Below are 16,040 nucleotides of genomic sequence, written 5' to 3'. Positions count from 1 at the left end.
GCTGTGCCAGAGGGTCACAAGGTGGGCAGACCATAAACCACAAAAGAGGTATAGAGACATCCTCTATCCCAGGTTATCTGTGCTGAGCAGAAGAAAACCTCCCCTCACCAAAATAGTCAAGCAACCATCACTCAGCTCCTGGCCAAATACCCAGGAGGGGAAGACAGAGCTGCTGCTGCACCTGCCTGAGCTGTATGCTGTTTTGTCTCCTTTCTTTGACTCTGAAGAGTGGTTTGAACACCACAGAATCCCAGCATGGTTGGAATGGACCTCTGGGGGTTGTTTAGTGTGCTTGTCCTACTAAAGCAGGGTCACCACAGCAGTTTGCCCAGGATAAGTGTCCAGGTGGATTTGGAATCTTTCCAGGGAAGGACACTCAACAACCTCTCTGGGCAGCCTGCTCTAGGGCTCCACCACCCAAAGAGCAAAGAATTTTCTACTTACCTTCAGATGGAACCTCTTGGGTTCCAGTTTGTGCCCACTGCCCCTTTTCCTGTTGCTGAGTACCACCGGGAAGTCTGGCCCCATAATCTCACCCTCCACTCTTCAGCTCTTGATGAGCATTGAGAAGATACCCTCTCAGGCTGCTCTTTCCAGCTCTCAGCATCTTCATGGACATCCACTGGAATATGTTTGGTAGTTCCCTGTCCTGAACTAGAGAGCCCATAAGTGGAGCCAGCACTCCAGATATGGCCTCACCTGGGCAGAGGATTACTTTGGGGTCTACACTGGTCCTCTGCAGAGACATTTCCCAGAATCTGAATCCATATCTGGAAGTCCTGTGAAGCTCAAAGGTGGGACAGGAGAGCTCCTTCACACCTCTGCAGTCATCCCATTGCCAGCCCCACCAGTGTAAGTAGCATTGCTCCCCCAAGCAGAAGGCACCTGGAGGTGAGAGCCCCCATGAATTCCTACCTTGGTGACCTAGGGAAATTGCCACTGCCAGGAGCCCAGCTCCTGGCAAGTGGAGACAGGCTTTAAGAACAGCCACCTCCCTCCACCCTTGCCTCAGGTTGTGTAAACTTTTCTCCAGTGCAACCCAGAGCCAACCCTGTCAGCCCTTCAATTATGTCCTGACTGCAGATCCAGCTGCTCCACCACATCCCAGCCAGCTCCTTTTCTTGGATCACTTACTGGGAGGGGAGTCCCCAGTAGAGAAATAACCTGCTGCAGTCCAGGAGAGCAGCAGGGATCAAATTAAACCCCCTTTTCCTGCTTGTTAGCTGTTTGCAGAGGTCCTTGCATTATGTCTGGGGAGCAGCCATCAACTAGCACAAGAGGGAAAAAGTCCAACTGGGGAAGAGAGCTCCATGCTTCAGAACTTAGAGCTGGGACATGATTTGGAAGCTTTTACAGGGATCTCCCAGACAGCAGAGGTATTTGAATTCTCATCTCAACACCAATTAGACTTCCAGGCAGGCCCAGCCCTGGCAGAAGGACATGGATTTTAAAAAATGTTTCTTTAGCAGGGCCATCTGTGGCATCAGGGGACCAGAGAAATTTGATCTAAGTCCCTGCTCCACCTTGAAGCAGTGAGAATAGAAAATCCAGACTTGACACACACAAGCCACAGACAGCTGCTGCTTGAGTGGAGTCATTATCCACATGTTCATTTTAGTGAAGCAGTTCAACCCCAGGGCAGATGGTCACGCAATGGTGTCACTTATCCCAGTTCTCAGGGCTCATTCTCCACAGGAATGCAGTGACCAAGGCAAGGAAGCAACTACCCTGCAGTCACAACACATCCATGAGCTAGTCTGGTGACACATCAAGGCAGGAGAAGATGTTTTGCTAGTCATTTATTCAGGCAAATTTGTGCCTATATACAGATCTCGGCCAGAGAGCTGCATCTGGCCAAGCTGCAAAGTTTTCAAGATACATTTCCCCAGACCAAGACCACAAATCCTCTTTCTAGAAGGAACTGTTAAGACCAGGCTACAAAAACCTTCATCCAAGCCACCGTCCCCCTTATTATTCCTCATCAGCGTCATCTTCCACATCTGCCGAGTCCCTTCCAACCTCCTCATAATCCTTCTCCAGGGCAGCCAGGTCCTCCCTGGCCTCCGAGAACTCCCCCTCCTCCATGCCCTCCCCCACGTACCAGTGCACAAAGGCTCTCTTGGCGTACATCAGGTCAAACTTGTGGTCCAGGCGGGCCCAGGCCTCGGTGATGGCCGTGGTGTTGCTCAGCATGCAGACCGCTCGCTGCACCTTGGCCAGGTCACCCCCAGGCACCACCGTGGGAGGTTGGTAGTTGATGCCCACTTTGAAGCCCGTGGGGCACCAGTCCACAAACTGGATGGAGCGGCGCGTCTTGATGGCGGCGATGGCGGCGTTCACGTCCTTGGGCACCACGTCCCCGCGGTACAGCAGGCAGCAGGCCATGTACTTGCCCCGGCGCGGGTCACACTTCACCATCTGGTTGGAGAACTCGAAGCAGGCGTTGGTGATCTCTGGCACAGAGAGCTGCTCGTGGTAAGCCTTCTCTGCCGAGATGATGGGGGCATAGGTGGTGAGGGGAAAGTGTATTCGTGGGTAGGGCACCAGGTTGGTCTGGAACTCAGTCAGGTCAACGTTCAAGGCACCATTAAATCTCAGAGAGGCAGTGACTGAGGAGACGATCTGCCCGATCAGCCTGTTGAGGTTGGTGTAGGTGGGACGCTCGATGTCCAGGTTGCGGTTGCAGATGTCGTAGATGGCCTCATTGTCCACCATGAAAGAGCAGTCTGAGTGCTCTAGGGTGGTGTGGGTGGTGAGGATGGAGTTGTAGGGTTCCACCACGGCTGTGGACACCTGTGGGGCTGGGTAGACAGAGAACTCCAGCTTGGACTTCTTGCTGTACTCCACGGAGAGCCGCTCCATGAGGAGGGAGGTGAACCCGGAGCCTGTGCCTCCCCCAAAGCTGTGGAAGATCAGGAACCCTTGGAGGCCACTGCACTGGTCAGTCTGTAACACCCAGGAAGAAAGCAGAAGGACTAAGATAGGAGTTATTTTGGTCTCCTTGGATTTAAATTAAGCTGAAGTGCTGTGTTCAAGCATAAAATTCAAGGGTTTTTTTTCCCTTTTACCCCTGCTTACAACCCCCTTCCAGTTCCAACATCTGGCATCTGTTGGGCACAGCAGCTCTGACATTATCACCTCTTCTAGCAAGAGAAAGTACCTGCCCTGAGAGGGTGATATGATGGGTCACACTCATGCCACTAGTAGATCAAGAAGATTAGAAGTCTGAAGGCCTCTAAGTGGTTCCACCTTAAATCAGGAATATTTTTGTGTTAATCAGTGCTCGTGAGCATCAACATGGGTGAAATCTCATACTCCAGAAACTATGAGATCTGAAGTGAGACACTAGCCAGAAGCTGAGTTGTGTGTGTTTGCAATAGGGTGCTGGATCAGGGTTGACACAGCAGACACTACACCTGTTAGGAGAAAGCCAGCTTGCCTGGACAGTTATATCACAGCTGCTTCTTTCCCTGCTGAAAATGAAGGCATCTTTAGTCCCTTGGTTTGCCCCAAGTCCTAACCAGCAAGACACACACACACATGCATCCCAGCCTGTTGTTCCAGATCACAGTGGCATGGTCAAGCCAACCAAGGTCTGCTTGCCTCTCCTTCCACCACCTCCCCCACCACTGCATCACTTGATGGCCAGGTCAATAGCAACCAGAGTGCTAATGCAGAAGCCCTTCCCCAGGGTCATTACCATTCTGAGCCCTGTCTACAACAGACTCAATAATCTGCTTCCCAGCGGTGTAGTGGCCCCGAGCATAGTTGTTGGCAGCATCTTCTTTACCACTGATGAGCTGCTCTGGGTGGAAGAGCGTGCGATATGTCCCAGTCCTGATCAGATCTGAAAGAGGAATGAGGTCTCACAAGTGTCTCTGTGTGGTAGTTTTTGGCTGTGCCTAGAAAGTTTTCCACAGATCTTGAACAGAAATTAGTAGTCAGGAGTGCTGACCTTGAATGTGTTCTTGTTGTGGTTAAGTACTAACAGCCACTCTCTGCTCTTTCTCTTGTCCCATGTGCAGGGAGGGGGAAGCTACTAATAGCCCCCTGGTTTTGTCCAGGGGTGTTCTTTTGCTATTTGTGTGTATATATACACATGTAAATATTGTATGCTTTCTACATATTCATTGCATTTCATATTTAGATTGTAGTTTTGCTTGCAAACCCAGCTTCATTTGCTTTCTAACCGAGCTGGTCTGGCAATTTTATGTTGTGGGGAATTTTCAACCCACCACACAGTGGCACAAGATCCACTGTCTACCAAGTTCCTTGCAGTAATTTAGCTGCATTTTCAAAATGGAGCATCTTCACCAGGAGTTTAGGTGGCCAGCACCACACTTCAGGACAAAGAACAGAGTCTCCCCAACTCCCAAAAAGGCTTGGGGAACCTCCCATGACTTACCAACAACATTGGGCTCCAAGTCAACAAACATTGCTCTGGGCACATATTTCCCTGAGCCTGTGTCACTGAAGAAGGTTCCAAAGGAAGAGCATGATTGCTCTGAGGATGCACCGGGGGGAGATGGTGCCATCTGGCTCGATTCCATGCTCCAGGCAATACAGTTCCCAACAGGAGTTCCCAATCTGGACACCAGCCTGTCCAATGTGGACAGAAATACACTCCCTCTGGATAGGGATAGGAGAGAAGGATATTAGGAATGCACACTGAAGAATTAGACTAAAGCTGGAGCTTCTGGGTGTCTTTACAGAGCACATAGCCAGTAATCTATAGACAAGAGGAGTATTAACCCAGCTTGGTGGCAGTCAGGACATTTTGTCCATAGCAGGCACCCAAGATCTGCTGAGTGAACAAAAACTAAGCATTAACCCTTCAGAGAGAGGTTTCAGTCTCCCACCAGGGCTGAAGCAGAGGTTAGTCCATTACAGTAGGTCTTTCTGCATCCCAGCACTGTCCTGACATTGCTCAAGAGCCCTGTTCCCAGGAGCAGGCCACATCATAGCTGTTGATGCCACCTGCTCAGTTTCTTCTCTTTGCTCATCCTGCCTTGAAGCAGAGCACAGAAAGCCTGCCCAGGTCCTTCACCCAAGGTGGGAATGATTTAGCTCACCCAGCCTTAGACAGCAGTGCAAACACTGCCCTTGCTCCCCACCCAGAAGGGCAGCAGTAGAGGACCTCTGCCTGTCTGCTGGGAGAAGCTTGTGCTGTTTAGCTTCAGGAGCTGACTGAGCAGTTTCTCATCTCCAATTACACCAGATACAATCACACAGGATCATCTGGCTGGAGATAGCTAGAGAGGATCCAAGTGATGATGGGTAGGGACCATCCATCTTCTTCACACAAGACTAACAGTTGTTCCATGAGGCAACTGCTCTTAGCTGGAACTAAAGGGAAAAAACCCTGTGCAGAAAGAGTGGCTGAGCTGCTGAACGCCCTGACACAGGAGGTTGTGAAAACCAGGCTTTTGGGTTCAGAGAAACTGGAACAGGACTTCTGCTGAAGTTCACCAGGCAGGGAAAACCCCACATCCACTTCAGGAAGCCCTGAGCTACAAGACAGAAAAGTCTCCAATGGGCTTACCCAAGACTTAGACTGTCCTCTCCACCTACTTCTAGGTGTAGACAGAGCAAGATGCTGGACTGGAGACCCAGCACAGCAACACTAGGATTTTCTTCTTGCACAGGAGTACCCCAGCCAAGCACAGAAACAGGACAGCAACTTCTTGCCCTAGAGTAGAGGGTCCTGTCTAGTGTATCAGCCCACAGCCACCACTTGCAGTTTTCCTCCTACGCCAGCAGTCCCAGGACAGTCCCATAGCAGGGCCAGAACAGGGATGTAGGGTGAGCCTCCACAAGGAGAGTCCTTCATCCCCAAGCTCCAGAGCAGCACCAGGTGAGCAGCTAGCTCAACCTTGTATCAGAGGCCACCACCAAGACCTTCAAAGTATCATGCAGAGGGACAGTATTCTGAAAGAGGCATTAGCAAGCCAACTAATCTGACCATTAATTTAACCTTCCTGGTTGCTACACACCGAGGCCAGTTTTGCCTCCATACAGGACAGAGTCTGGTTCCAACCAGCGCTGGAAACAGGGAGGCCAAGACTGGGAATGAGGAAGACCAGTCATCCAGGGACTAAAGACCATCATCAGGGTGGACAACCAGAGAGGACACTTCTGAGAGGAGTCTCATCGACAATGGGCAATTGGAAGAGACAACTCCCCATCAGAGACCCATTCAGCGTTGGACAAAACCTGACTGGACTCAGAGCTACATTGCTCTAATTAAGACCCTGCTATAGACTTAGTGGTTGTTGTATGGTTGTATAACATTGTTCAATAATCTTTCCCATCTTATTAAACACAGAACTGCCCAATGCCATCGGGGTGGAATGTCCTGGAAGAGGCAGTAACAAGCCAGCTAAACCTGTTTGGCCACTGCCCTTTCTCCTCCCTCCCTGTTTGCAGGGTCTAGGTTTGAGGTTGAGGAGCCAGTAGACAGGCACCATTAAGGCCATCTGGAGGGAATGGAAGCTGGATCCTGAGCCTCATATTTCAGAGAGACAACTGCTTGTGTCAGAGGCTATGAGAGAAGGAAGGTGTGTGCAGTTTTGTCTGCCATACAACATTTTGGACTGATTGGTGGGATTTGAATAGCTAATGTGCCATTGGGCTGCTCAGTTTTCAAAAGGGAATTTACAGGGGAAGATTTCAGAGCCCATGTCTTTCTCTCTCTTATCTTTCATCCTCTCCCCCCCATTCATTAATGAGATCCAAGGCAGTGACAAGCACCTACTTGCTCCTGTCTTCAGGGCAATTAGCTCCTTTTGTCCTAGCAGCAGAGTGTTCATATCTCCACCACAGCACCATGTCCCCCTCTCTCTCACTTCCTCTGGTTTTGGATTACAACTCTTTGGATTACAACTATGAACACCGAGCATTGCTTCATCCAGCAAATGTTTTGGTAGTTAATGGCTTGGTGGTTCATGAGTAACTTATGCTAATTTACCTGGTTATTTCTAAGGTTTTGTGACGGGTTATGCCCAGCCTGAAAGCGAGGGGGAGGGGCTGTGAGAACCCTGCTCTCCCCAGAGGGGGATTTTCCCCTGGGAAACTGAGTTAGTCTGTTCCACTCCCTCTCCCTGTCCAGCAAGCCGATAAAAAGGAAGACACTGCAGCCATTTGCTCTCTTTTACTCCTGCCTCACTGGGACAAAAGGACTATGAGAGTTGCTGCTGGCTTTCTGGTTCTCTGCCATGTGGTCAGGCCTGGTCTTTTCTCCCTGCTGCATCTTCAAAGGACTGTTGGTTTTGTATATTCTCCCTATCCATCCTTGATCCTTGCCCACCCTTCCTGTTTTTTATGTATATATATATATAGTTTAAAGAAAATTTTACCTCTCTACTTCCAAACCGACTCCAAATTATTTCTCAGTAGATGTACCGTCTCCTTCCCCCCCCCCCCCCCCCCCCATCTCCCTTTCTTTCCTTCTTTATTTTTGTCCCCCTAGAAGGAAGGGGGAAAGCAGGGGAGTGATTCTCAGTCTTGTCATCCCCCCCCCCAACCCATCTGAGCTCTTAAATCCCAGTTGAGGCTCAAGCCACCCCAGGTTTATAGCAGGTTTACCTGTTGGTTAACTCTGTTGTGAACCCAGGGTGGTCCCTCTTGCCACTCAGGGTGACATTGCTGTTTGTTTTCATGCTTATAAGAGTTTTCTAGCTTGTTCCTCTGTATTCCAAGCTCTGATTTTTTTTCTAGACTGTTACTCCACTGTTTATTAGCATCCTGTTGTGGGTAATTGAGCTATCATTGACTGGGCAAACAAACCTGAATCAAATTGGCTCAAAATAATTTTTGATAGTTAACAAATCATATTCATGTTTTATCATATTTCTGGCTTATCAATTTGATCAAAAACTATATCAGACAGGCAGGTGTGAAGGCATTGCAGCAAGGTAGACCTCTCTAGGTCAGAAGATGAATACCAGCCTAGCTCTGGACATCCTCAAGCACAAGCTCTGCACTGCTCAGAAGCCCCTTCTCCAGGGCACCTAATGCTCTTTTAGAGCCTAAAACAACTTTTACCGCTAGAGAAACCCTCAGCCAGGAGCAGGACACCTTCCCCCAGCTAGGAAAAATAAAACTGCCTCCAGCTTCACCCTCCTAGAGGGCTAAGGATGACCAGCCATGGCTGGCAGAGAGCAAACCCAAGCCCCACAGCTACTCACCATGGCTTTGAAGCTCCTGAGCTCCTCACCACACACTCAACCACCTCACTGAAACCAGACCACATCCCACCCACCCCCTTCTTGGACATTTTATAGAAGGTGGAGCTGGGCTCTTCTAAAGAGGTGGCAAAGAGGCCAGGTGTTTCTGCTCAGGGAGCTGTAGCCATCAAGGTGCAAGGACTTGCACCTGCAGACTTATGGAGCCTGGAGTTTCTTTGGCTTTGAATCTCCTGGGGATAGACAGGAATTTCATGATGGGGCAGTGTCATGGGGCTGGACTGACTTCTCCATCATGGACACCACAAGAAAACTGGGCTCTTTCATCTCCAGGGCAGTGCTGGCTCCTTTTTAACTAGTCCCACAAAAGCTGGATGCCCTGGAGAACTTGGGGCAGCTGGGGAGAGAGGTGACAATAAATGGCATAAGGCCATGACTGAGAGGCACCAAGAAGGCCATCCCACTGTGTTGGCCAGCACAAGTTTGAGGTGGCTGTGCACCCACACCTGAGCAAACCAAGCTTTTGGAGGACAATGCCAAGAGTTTGGATTTCACCCCTTTGTGAAATGGCAGGGGAGACCAAATCCTCACATGGCTTCTCCACAGCCTCACATCTTCAATGCTGTCCTTCCTGAGTATGGTGGCATTGGCTCTGCGTGCTCCCAGCCCCAGGTGTGTTCTGATGGAAATGTCAGTGTTCCTCTTTACATCCAGCTTCCTCAGGAAATCTGGCTGCCCTGACCTCCACCTGTGTCTCATCCCTTCCAAGCAATCCCTGTTCTTGCTTGGCAGAAGCTGAGGAGGAAGATTAATTGTGGAAAGGTTTGTCCAAGATCATTGTGGGTGTGGTGAGATTCCCTCACAGGGATGCATCTAGGGAGGGAAGTTCTCTGCTTTCTCCATCACTTATCATCAACTGATATCTGCTGTCCCCATCCCAGTTTTGGACATGCAAACAGAGCCTCCCTCATGCCAGCAGATACTTTGGGCTCATCTGCTCCCATGGTGTCACTTCAGTGTTATTTGAGTTCAGTGAAGGGGAGCAGAAGAAAGACCCAGGTGTGAGCCTCTGGCATGTGGCATGTGGCATGTGGGTTTCCACATGGGCCTGAAATGTTGCCTTTGTCTGACCTGGTGCTGGGAAATGACCCCAAGTAGGGCTGGTGCAGATTCCTACAGCAGCTGATGGTGGGGAAAACCATGGTCCCAACCTGGACTAGTGCTGTACTGGAGCTCACTGGGGAAAATCCCTTCAACTTTCTGCTCAAAGCAATGGTTTCTCCCTTGGCTTTGTCACTTCTTGCTATGCCAAGACTCCTCTAGACAGGTCTAGAAAGTCTGAGTTGGACAACCTGGGGACACCTCTGGCCAGCTCGAGAAAGGGATGAGAGTGTGTCCAGCTGCATGCCTGGCTGGGTCTGGGCTTGCTTTGTCCTGCTTTGCCTGACCACAAATGTTTATGTGGGCCCCATTTTCCCTGGGTGTAAAACAGGGAAAACACCTGATGGACCTGGTATGTGATTTTGGTTTTGGTTTTTAGACTTCAGATGAATTTGGATCCTGAGTTCCCAGGCTGTGGATCAGCTAGAAACCTTAGTCTCACAAGCATGTGCTCTCTGGGGCTGAATTCAGCTGTGTTACTGCCTCTGGGCACCAGTGGGATGGGGAAGAGATATCTCCAGCTATGCCTCTGGAAATAGCTGCCAAGCCTTCAACCTGAGACATGTGTCCTCTTAATGGTCCACCTGGAGTGCTCTCCATGACCATGCTCTGGATAGGGCTGGTGGGAACTGCATTGCTGCTCTTGTCAAACAACTCTTGGAAAAGAGGGATCAAATCTGTCTCCACTTCCCATGCCTGCTGCATGCTGGGATGCAGGCTATAAGATGCAGTTTCTTGGAGATGGGCTGGGAGGTGAAGAGAAAGGGAGGTTTAAAGAAAGGAATAAATAGTCCTAAGGTGAAGGGGTGGGAGTTTGCCAAGCCTGGTGTTCAGTGGAGGGTGGAAAGGAGCACGCTGACAGGGGACAGTCTGTGTATGGGGAGCCCCAGGACTGGAACAGAGGTCTACCAGGAAAAGGAGAGAGACAGAAAGGTGGGGAGGTGGATTGGACAACAGGGACAGACCCCATGGGGTGTTTCTGGAGCAGCCAGGGAGGGACCTGCAACTCCTGGGTTCAAACTCACCAACCCAAGGTCTGGGGACACTCATGAAGGGCCATGTGGATGTGGAAGTTGGTGCTGCCCCAGCTGTGGTCGCTGAAGCTGCTGGTGAGAAAAGGGGTGGTTGCAAGTCTACCTTATAACCGACAGAGGCCTCAAGAGGAGAACTAGGAGATCTCTCCTGAGGCCCCCTGACCAGTCTCGTTTTTTCCTTTCAGTGGTGATGACTGTGTGTAGGGACAGTTTTGTGTTTGGGGACCTGCGAAGCAGTAGCATCTGGACTGTGGTGGGAACAGGGCTGTGAGGTCAAGCTGGAGAGATGCTTTGGAAAGGCTATGGATCCACACAGACCTGAGCAAGACCTGGTGGAGGCGATGGGAGAACAAAGCATTGGAAACTCAAGAGATTGTAGCTTTAATCAGGGATCTTCCAGAGGTGACACCCCGCCTTGGACACAAGCCTCTTCCCTGCGCATGGATATGTCCCGGAGGAGGGATGGAGGAAATCAGGGAGGAGAGGAGGAGGAAGAAGAGATATGAAAGTTAGGTAGCTCTAGGGGTCAAAAATATACAACACTGCTATCATACATGGCCCTCAGTCCCCTCTGGCCAGCAGGCTGGGGCTGGGTGGTGGCTCCAGGCAGCCAGCCCCGCTCCGAGTTGCCCCTGCCCCCCGGGAGGTCACTTCCGCCGGCCGATCTGGGCCATCAGGTGGGCGTTGGCGGCCGCCTTGGCCCGCAAGTTCTTGGCCTTGGCGATGTTGAAGAGGATGTTCATGATGTTGGTGGGGACGTCGAGGGAGAGGGTGACCTTGGTGCGGCGGTCGCTCTTGGCCCGGTTCTGGTAGCTCTTCCCCTTCACCTGCGCCTGTGAGACGTATTTGTAATGGCCTTCCCCCGGGAACGTCCTTTTCCCCATCTCTTCATCCACCACATCCTCCATCTCCTCCTCCTCCTCAGATGCCTCCTCTGGTGATGGGGAGGCGAGGCCACGCTTGTCCAAGATGGTGTTTTCCTCTGGGTGGCTCTTCTGGGCTTCAGAGAGGGCTGCGTTGAGGCAGCTGAAGATGGAGGCTGTGTTGTAGAGGCGGAGAGTCCGGCCGGTCTCGGTGGCACAGAGGAGGGTGAGGAGGAGCAGCAGCTTGGTGTGGGGCATTGTGGTGACCTGCCTGGTGGAGAGAGCAAGGGGAGAGGAGAGATGGATATGAGCTTCCCACAAAGCCCAGGGCAGACCACCATCAGCCTCTCATTTTCCCACATCCCATCGACCTGGCTTCCCCTCCCAGGTTCTGCACTCTTGGCTCCACCTTCCAGGTGTCCCCATTCCATCTAATGATTAGGACAGGGGTCTTGGGGTTTCCTCCTTCAAAGTGCAACCCCGCCCCCCAGCTTTTGGTTTTGGGGTGCTGGGTAGGTGGTGGGATGCTCAAAGTGCAACCCTTCAGACTCCAGGAGGGAGTCCTGGACAGGAGGATTTGGCCATCCCTTCACTGAAACCCAAGTGCCTCCTTCAGGAGAGCTGGTTTCTATAGTAGGTACCCCCTCGTCTGGGATAATCTCATTCGTGTCCCCTGGCAACCCTCTCCACCTTGCTAACACCTCCACTGGTAACCGCAGGTACCACCAGCTGTTTAAAGGGAATTTTCCTTTCAGTTTCTCTCTGCTCAGCCTGAAGCCACCAGAGAAGTTCCTGCACTCTTTGAAGCCAGAAATTGACTCTTTACCTGCTCACACAACTCCCTTTACAAAGCACACAGAGAGCAGGGGACAGTCAGCCCGAACCCTGGAGGGCTGATCTACCACCCATCCAGTGCGACGGCTCCATGACCCCTCTCCAGCCCTGGTCTTGGATGCTCAGGGGATTCTTGTTACCCTATGGCTCCATCCCCAGGGCCCCCTTTCACCCTGGGTTCAGAACAGGCTACCCCATCTACTAGATGCCCTTTAAGGGTCCTTCCCAACCCCAAGCATTCTATGATTCTATCATTTGATGGCACATTTGGGACACAACCCTTCTGTGGACAGCCCTGCCTGGGGACTTGGGGACATCTCCAAAATCTCCAAAAGCACAGCTCAGCAGCATCCCTCCATACATGAAATATAATCATTCTGGGGGCTTGGGAAGGCTGAAGACCTCTGAACAGCCCTTCTGCTCTGCAGAACCTTCCCATTTCTATCTTTTCAGGAAGCGACCATTATCCCCACCCAGCCACTCAAGAAGGCCGCCCAAAGGGACATCCCGGTGGGGAGTCTTTGCCCACCTCGAGGTCAGACGGATGCCCCCAAGGCCAGCCCCTTCACGCTCATGGAGTCGTGCTGACATTCCCAATCTTCGGGCCCCATCTTGTGGCAAGTAGGTCTCATGGCAAGCCTTGGCCATAGGGAGACTGGGGCAGGTTTATCAACCCTTCGCTCTGCCCTTCGCTGGCTCTCAGTGGAGCTGCCCCAGGCAACAACCATCCCCTTAGCTCTGCCCGGCGTCTAGATGAAAGATGAAGGGTTTGTGGCGACCATGGTGTGACCCAGGCAGCACCACCAAAGCCATGACTGTAGGAGAGGGTTGGAAAACCCTTCCCTGGGCACACAAACCCTATGGGAGGGCAATTTGGATTCAAATCTCTCCTCTCAGTCCCACATTTATATTCTGGGACTTAGTTTCTGGCTGCTAAAGTGTAACAGGATGAAGAACTTTCTCCTATCCCAAAAGTTTCCCCTTTGAAGCTGTGATGTAGCTCCGAGTGAAGCAGCTCCCCCTGCCCTCAGCAAACTCCCTGCTACATTTCTTGTGCCTGATTGAATTCCTTGCTCTCCTGGGGACATTGTTTGGCCCTGAGCTGTTCGATGGAGAATGGAAACATCTTCAAAAGCCCTTGCAGAACCTGCACAGGCTTGGAGAGAACCGAGCTGGTTTGAGCTGCTCCAGGGCCGTGGAGCAGCATGTTCCTTGTAGCAGCATCTCAACCTCACCTCTCCACCTCACCTTGATGCATCATCTCCACCTTGCCTCTCCCCATGGCAGCATCTCCAACTCATGCTGCTTGTAGCAGCATGTCTACCTTGCCTCTCCGCTTCACGTCTTCTTGATGCCTCATCTCCACCTCGCCTCTCCCCATAGCAGCATCTCCACCTCACCTCTCCCCGTAGCATCCTGCCCACTTCTCCTCTTCCTGACAGCTATTTCATGACTGAAATGGGTGTTTTGACCCCATGGCCATACTTCCCAGTCCCAGTGTGGTGGCTACCTTGGGGTGGGGGGGGAGGAAAAAATAAAAGAAAGCAAAAATCAAGTTAATCCAGTAAAAAGTATGCATCAGCATGAGCTGATATTGTGGAGTTTAATGTTTTTATTTTTTTTTTATGGATTCTTTTCATGTCCTGGAATGCCAGGAAGTTTGTTTGGATGAGGAAGCAAGCTGGGATTTAGTTTTATCCCCCTAAAAATACATAAATAATAAAAAAACACAATGAAAAGAAGAAAAGCCTCCTGCAGCAGATGTGAGGAAGATGGAGTTAAATCTGCTGCTGCTGGAGGGTGACCTGCAGGTCCATGCCTGCTGGTGGAAATTGCTGGGATGCCCATGAGCAATTTCCAGGCAGAGTACAGAGATAGTGCCAACAGCCACGGTGGGACCATTTTTGTGTCAGCTGAAGATTGCCTCTTGGCTTCCAAGAAGAAAAAGTCAATCCCTCCAGCAAGGCAGCTCTGCAAACTGGGGATGAAGCTATGAACTGGATATCACAGGCTCCTTGGCAGCAAAGATGATGGATGAAGCTATTTTTTTTTCCCCATCAAAAAGTCTGGTATAAAAGAACACTCTGGATGAGACCTGGATACCTTCTAAACTCTTTCTGCCTCCACTTTCCTAATGAATCCTTCCTGACCATGCTGATTCCCAAGGGCTTCAAAATTCCAGCTGCCCTGGTACGGACTGGGCAGCATCCTCCTCTCCTCCTCCTCCTCCCAGCAGTGATTTATAGCCTTTTTCATTTCCCAAGATTTCCAAACCTTTCCCATGCCTGATCTACCTCCCAAAATTGTTAGAGTAATAAAATATATATTACCTAGATTTTCAAATTCCTGAGATTTCCAAACCTTTCCCGTGCTGCCCAGTCTGATCTAACTAAAAAAACTGTTAAAGTAATAATAACAATAATAAAAGATCCCCCCCATTTTTGCTCAGGAGGGAGGGTTTTTGGGGAAGTTTCTTAATATACTGAAGTTTTTCCCAACCTTGTCTTTTTTTTTCTTGTAGGGAAAGGTGGAATCTGCTTTCCTATGGAAAACACTGAAATATTTAAAGGAGATGGATGCTGGTTAAGAAATGAAACCCAAGCACTTACCTGGGTTTGTAGCCTTACTTTCTGATGTCCCAAGATTTCCAAACCTTTCTCATGATGCCCAGCCTGATCTAACTCCCAAATTGTTATAGTGATAACAACAAAAAGATCCTCCTTACTTTCTGATGTCCCAACATTTCCAAACCTTTCTCGTGCTGCCCAGCCTGGTCTAACTCCCAAATTGTTATAGTAGTAACAAAGAAAGATCCTCCCTTACTTTCTGATGCCCCAAGATTTGCAAACCTTTCTCATGCTGCCCAGCCTGATCTAACTCCCAAACTGTCATAGTGGTAACAAGAAAGATCCTCCCTTACTTTCTGATGTCCCAACATTTCCAAACCTTTCTCATGCTCCCAGCCTGATCTAACTCCCAAATTGTTATAGTGATAACAACAAAAAGATCCTCCTTGCTTTCTGATGTCTCAACATTTCCAAACCTTTCTCGTGCTGCCCAGACTGATCTACTCCCTAAAATTATTATAGCAATAAGAAAAAGGTTCCTTACTTTTTGATGTCTCAACATTTCCAAACCTTTCTCGTGCTGCCCAGCCTGATCTACCTCCAGAAACTCTTGAAGTAATAATAATCATAAAAAAATTATCTTTCTTTGCTCAGGAGGAGGGAGCAAAGGTTTATATTCTGCATTTATAGCCTTACTTTTTTTCTCCCCAATTTCTCAACATTTCCCAACCTTTCTCATGCTGCTCAGCTTGATCTACTTCCAAAAAACCTCTTAAAATAATGATAATGTTAATAATGATGATAATAATATAATAATAATAACAACAATAATAAATAATAACATTTCTTTGCTCAGGAGGGAGGGGTTGGGAGGAAGTTTCTTAATGCCTTGAGGAGTTTTCCCAATCCTGCCTTTCTTTTTCTTTTCTTTTCTTCCCCTTGCAGGGAAAGGTGAAATCTGCTTTCCCAAGGAAAACACTGAAATAGTTCAAGTTTCTGCTAAAGGAGCTGGATGCTGCTTAAGAAATGAAAAAAATAAATATACAGGCACTCGTGGAGATTTCTAGCCTTACTTTTTTGATTTCCAAACCCTCCCCATGCTGCCCAGTCCAATCTAACTCTGAAAACTGTAATAATAATAATAATGATAATAATAATAAAAAAGATATTTCTCAGCTCAGGAGGGAGGGCTGGAGGGGCATCTCTTACTGTATTGAATATCTTTTCCCGATCTTGCCTTCTTCTTGTTTTGTCTTGCAGGGAAAGGTGGAATCTGCTCTCCCACTGAAATATTTAAAGTTTCTGCAGAAGGAGCTGGATGCTGCTTAAGAAATGAAATCCAGGCACTCACCTACCTGGTTGTCCTCGGTGGTCAGGATGGGAAAGGGATTGCTGTGG

General features: G+C 49.7%; 2 protein-coding genes across 2 annotated transcripts; both read right to left on the bottom strand.

Moving 5' to 3' along the window:
• Positions 1–1,971: 1,971 nt before the first annotated feature.
• Positions 1,972–7,658, bottom strand: LOC104300063 (tubulin alpha-3 chain-like). The gene is given in 6 exon segments (XM_054177847.1): positions 1,972–2,950; positions 3,703–3,847; positions 4,406–4,514; positions 4,516–4,629; positions 5,994–6,042; positions 7,585–7,658. Coding segments are annotated over 6 exon segments (1,470 nt in total).
• Positions 7,659–11,020: 3,362 nt separating this feature from the next.
• Positions 11,021–16,040, bottom strand: UCN3 (urocortin 3). Its single transcript, XM_009900237.2, has 2 exons — positions 15,994–16,040; positions 11,021–11,512 (listed from the first exon to the last, which is right to left on the bottom strand). Exon 2 carries the CDS (start codon positions 11,497–11,499, stop codon positions 11,026–11,028), a length of 474 nt encoding a protein of 157 aa, XP_009898539.1. The 5' UTR covers positions 11,500–11,512; positions 15,994–16,040; the 3' UTR covers positions 11,021–11,025.

The sequence above is a fragment of the Dryobates pubescens genome, chromosome Z (assembly GCF_014839835.1).
Source record: "Dryobates pubescens isolate bDryPub1 chromosome Z, bDryPub1.pri, whole genome shotgun sequence".
Classification (NCBI taxonomy): Eukaryota; Metazoa; Chordata; class Aves; order Piciformes; family Picidae; genus Dryobates; species Dryobates pubescens.
This window is presented reverse-complemented; position numbering and strand designations above follow the sequence as displayed.

Coding starts and splice junctions, on each gene's coding strand:
- UCN3 (XM_009900237.2), bottom strand. CDS start 11,499: ATGCCCCACACCAAGCTGCTGCTCCTCCTCACCCTCCTCTGTGCCACC.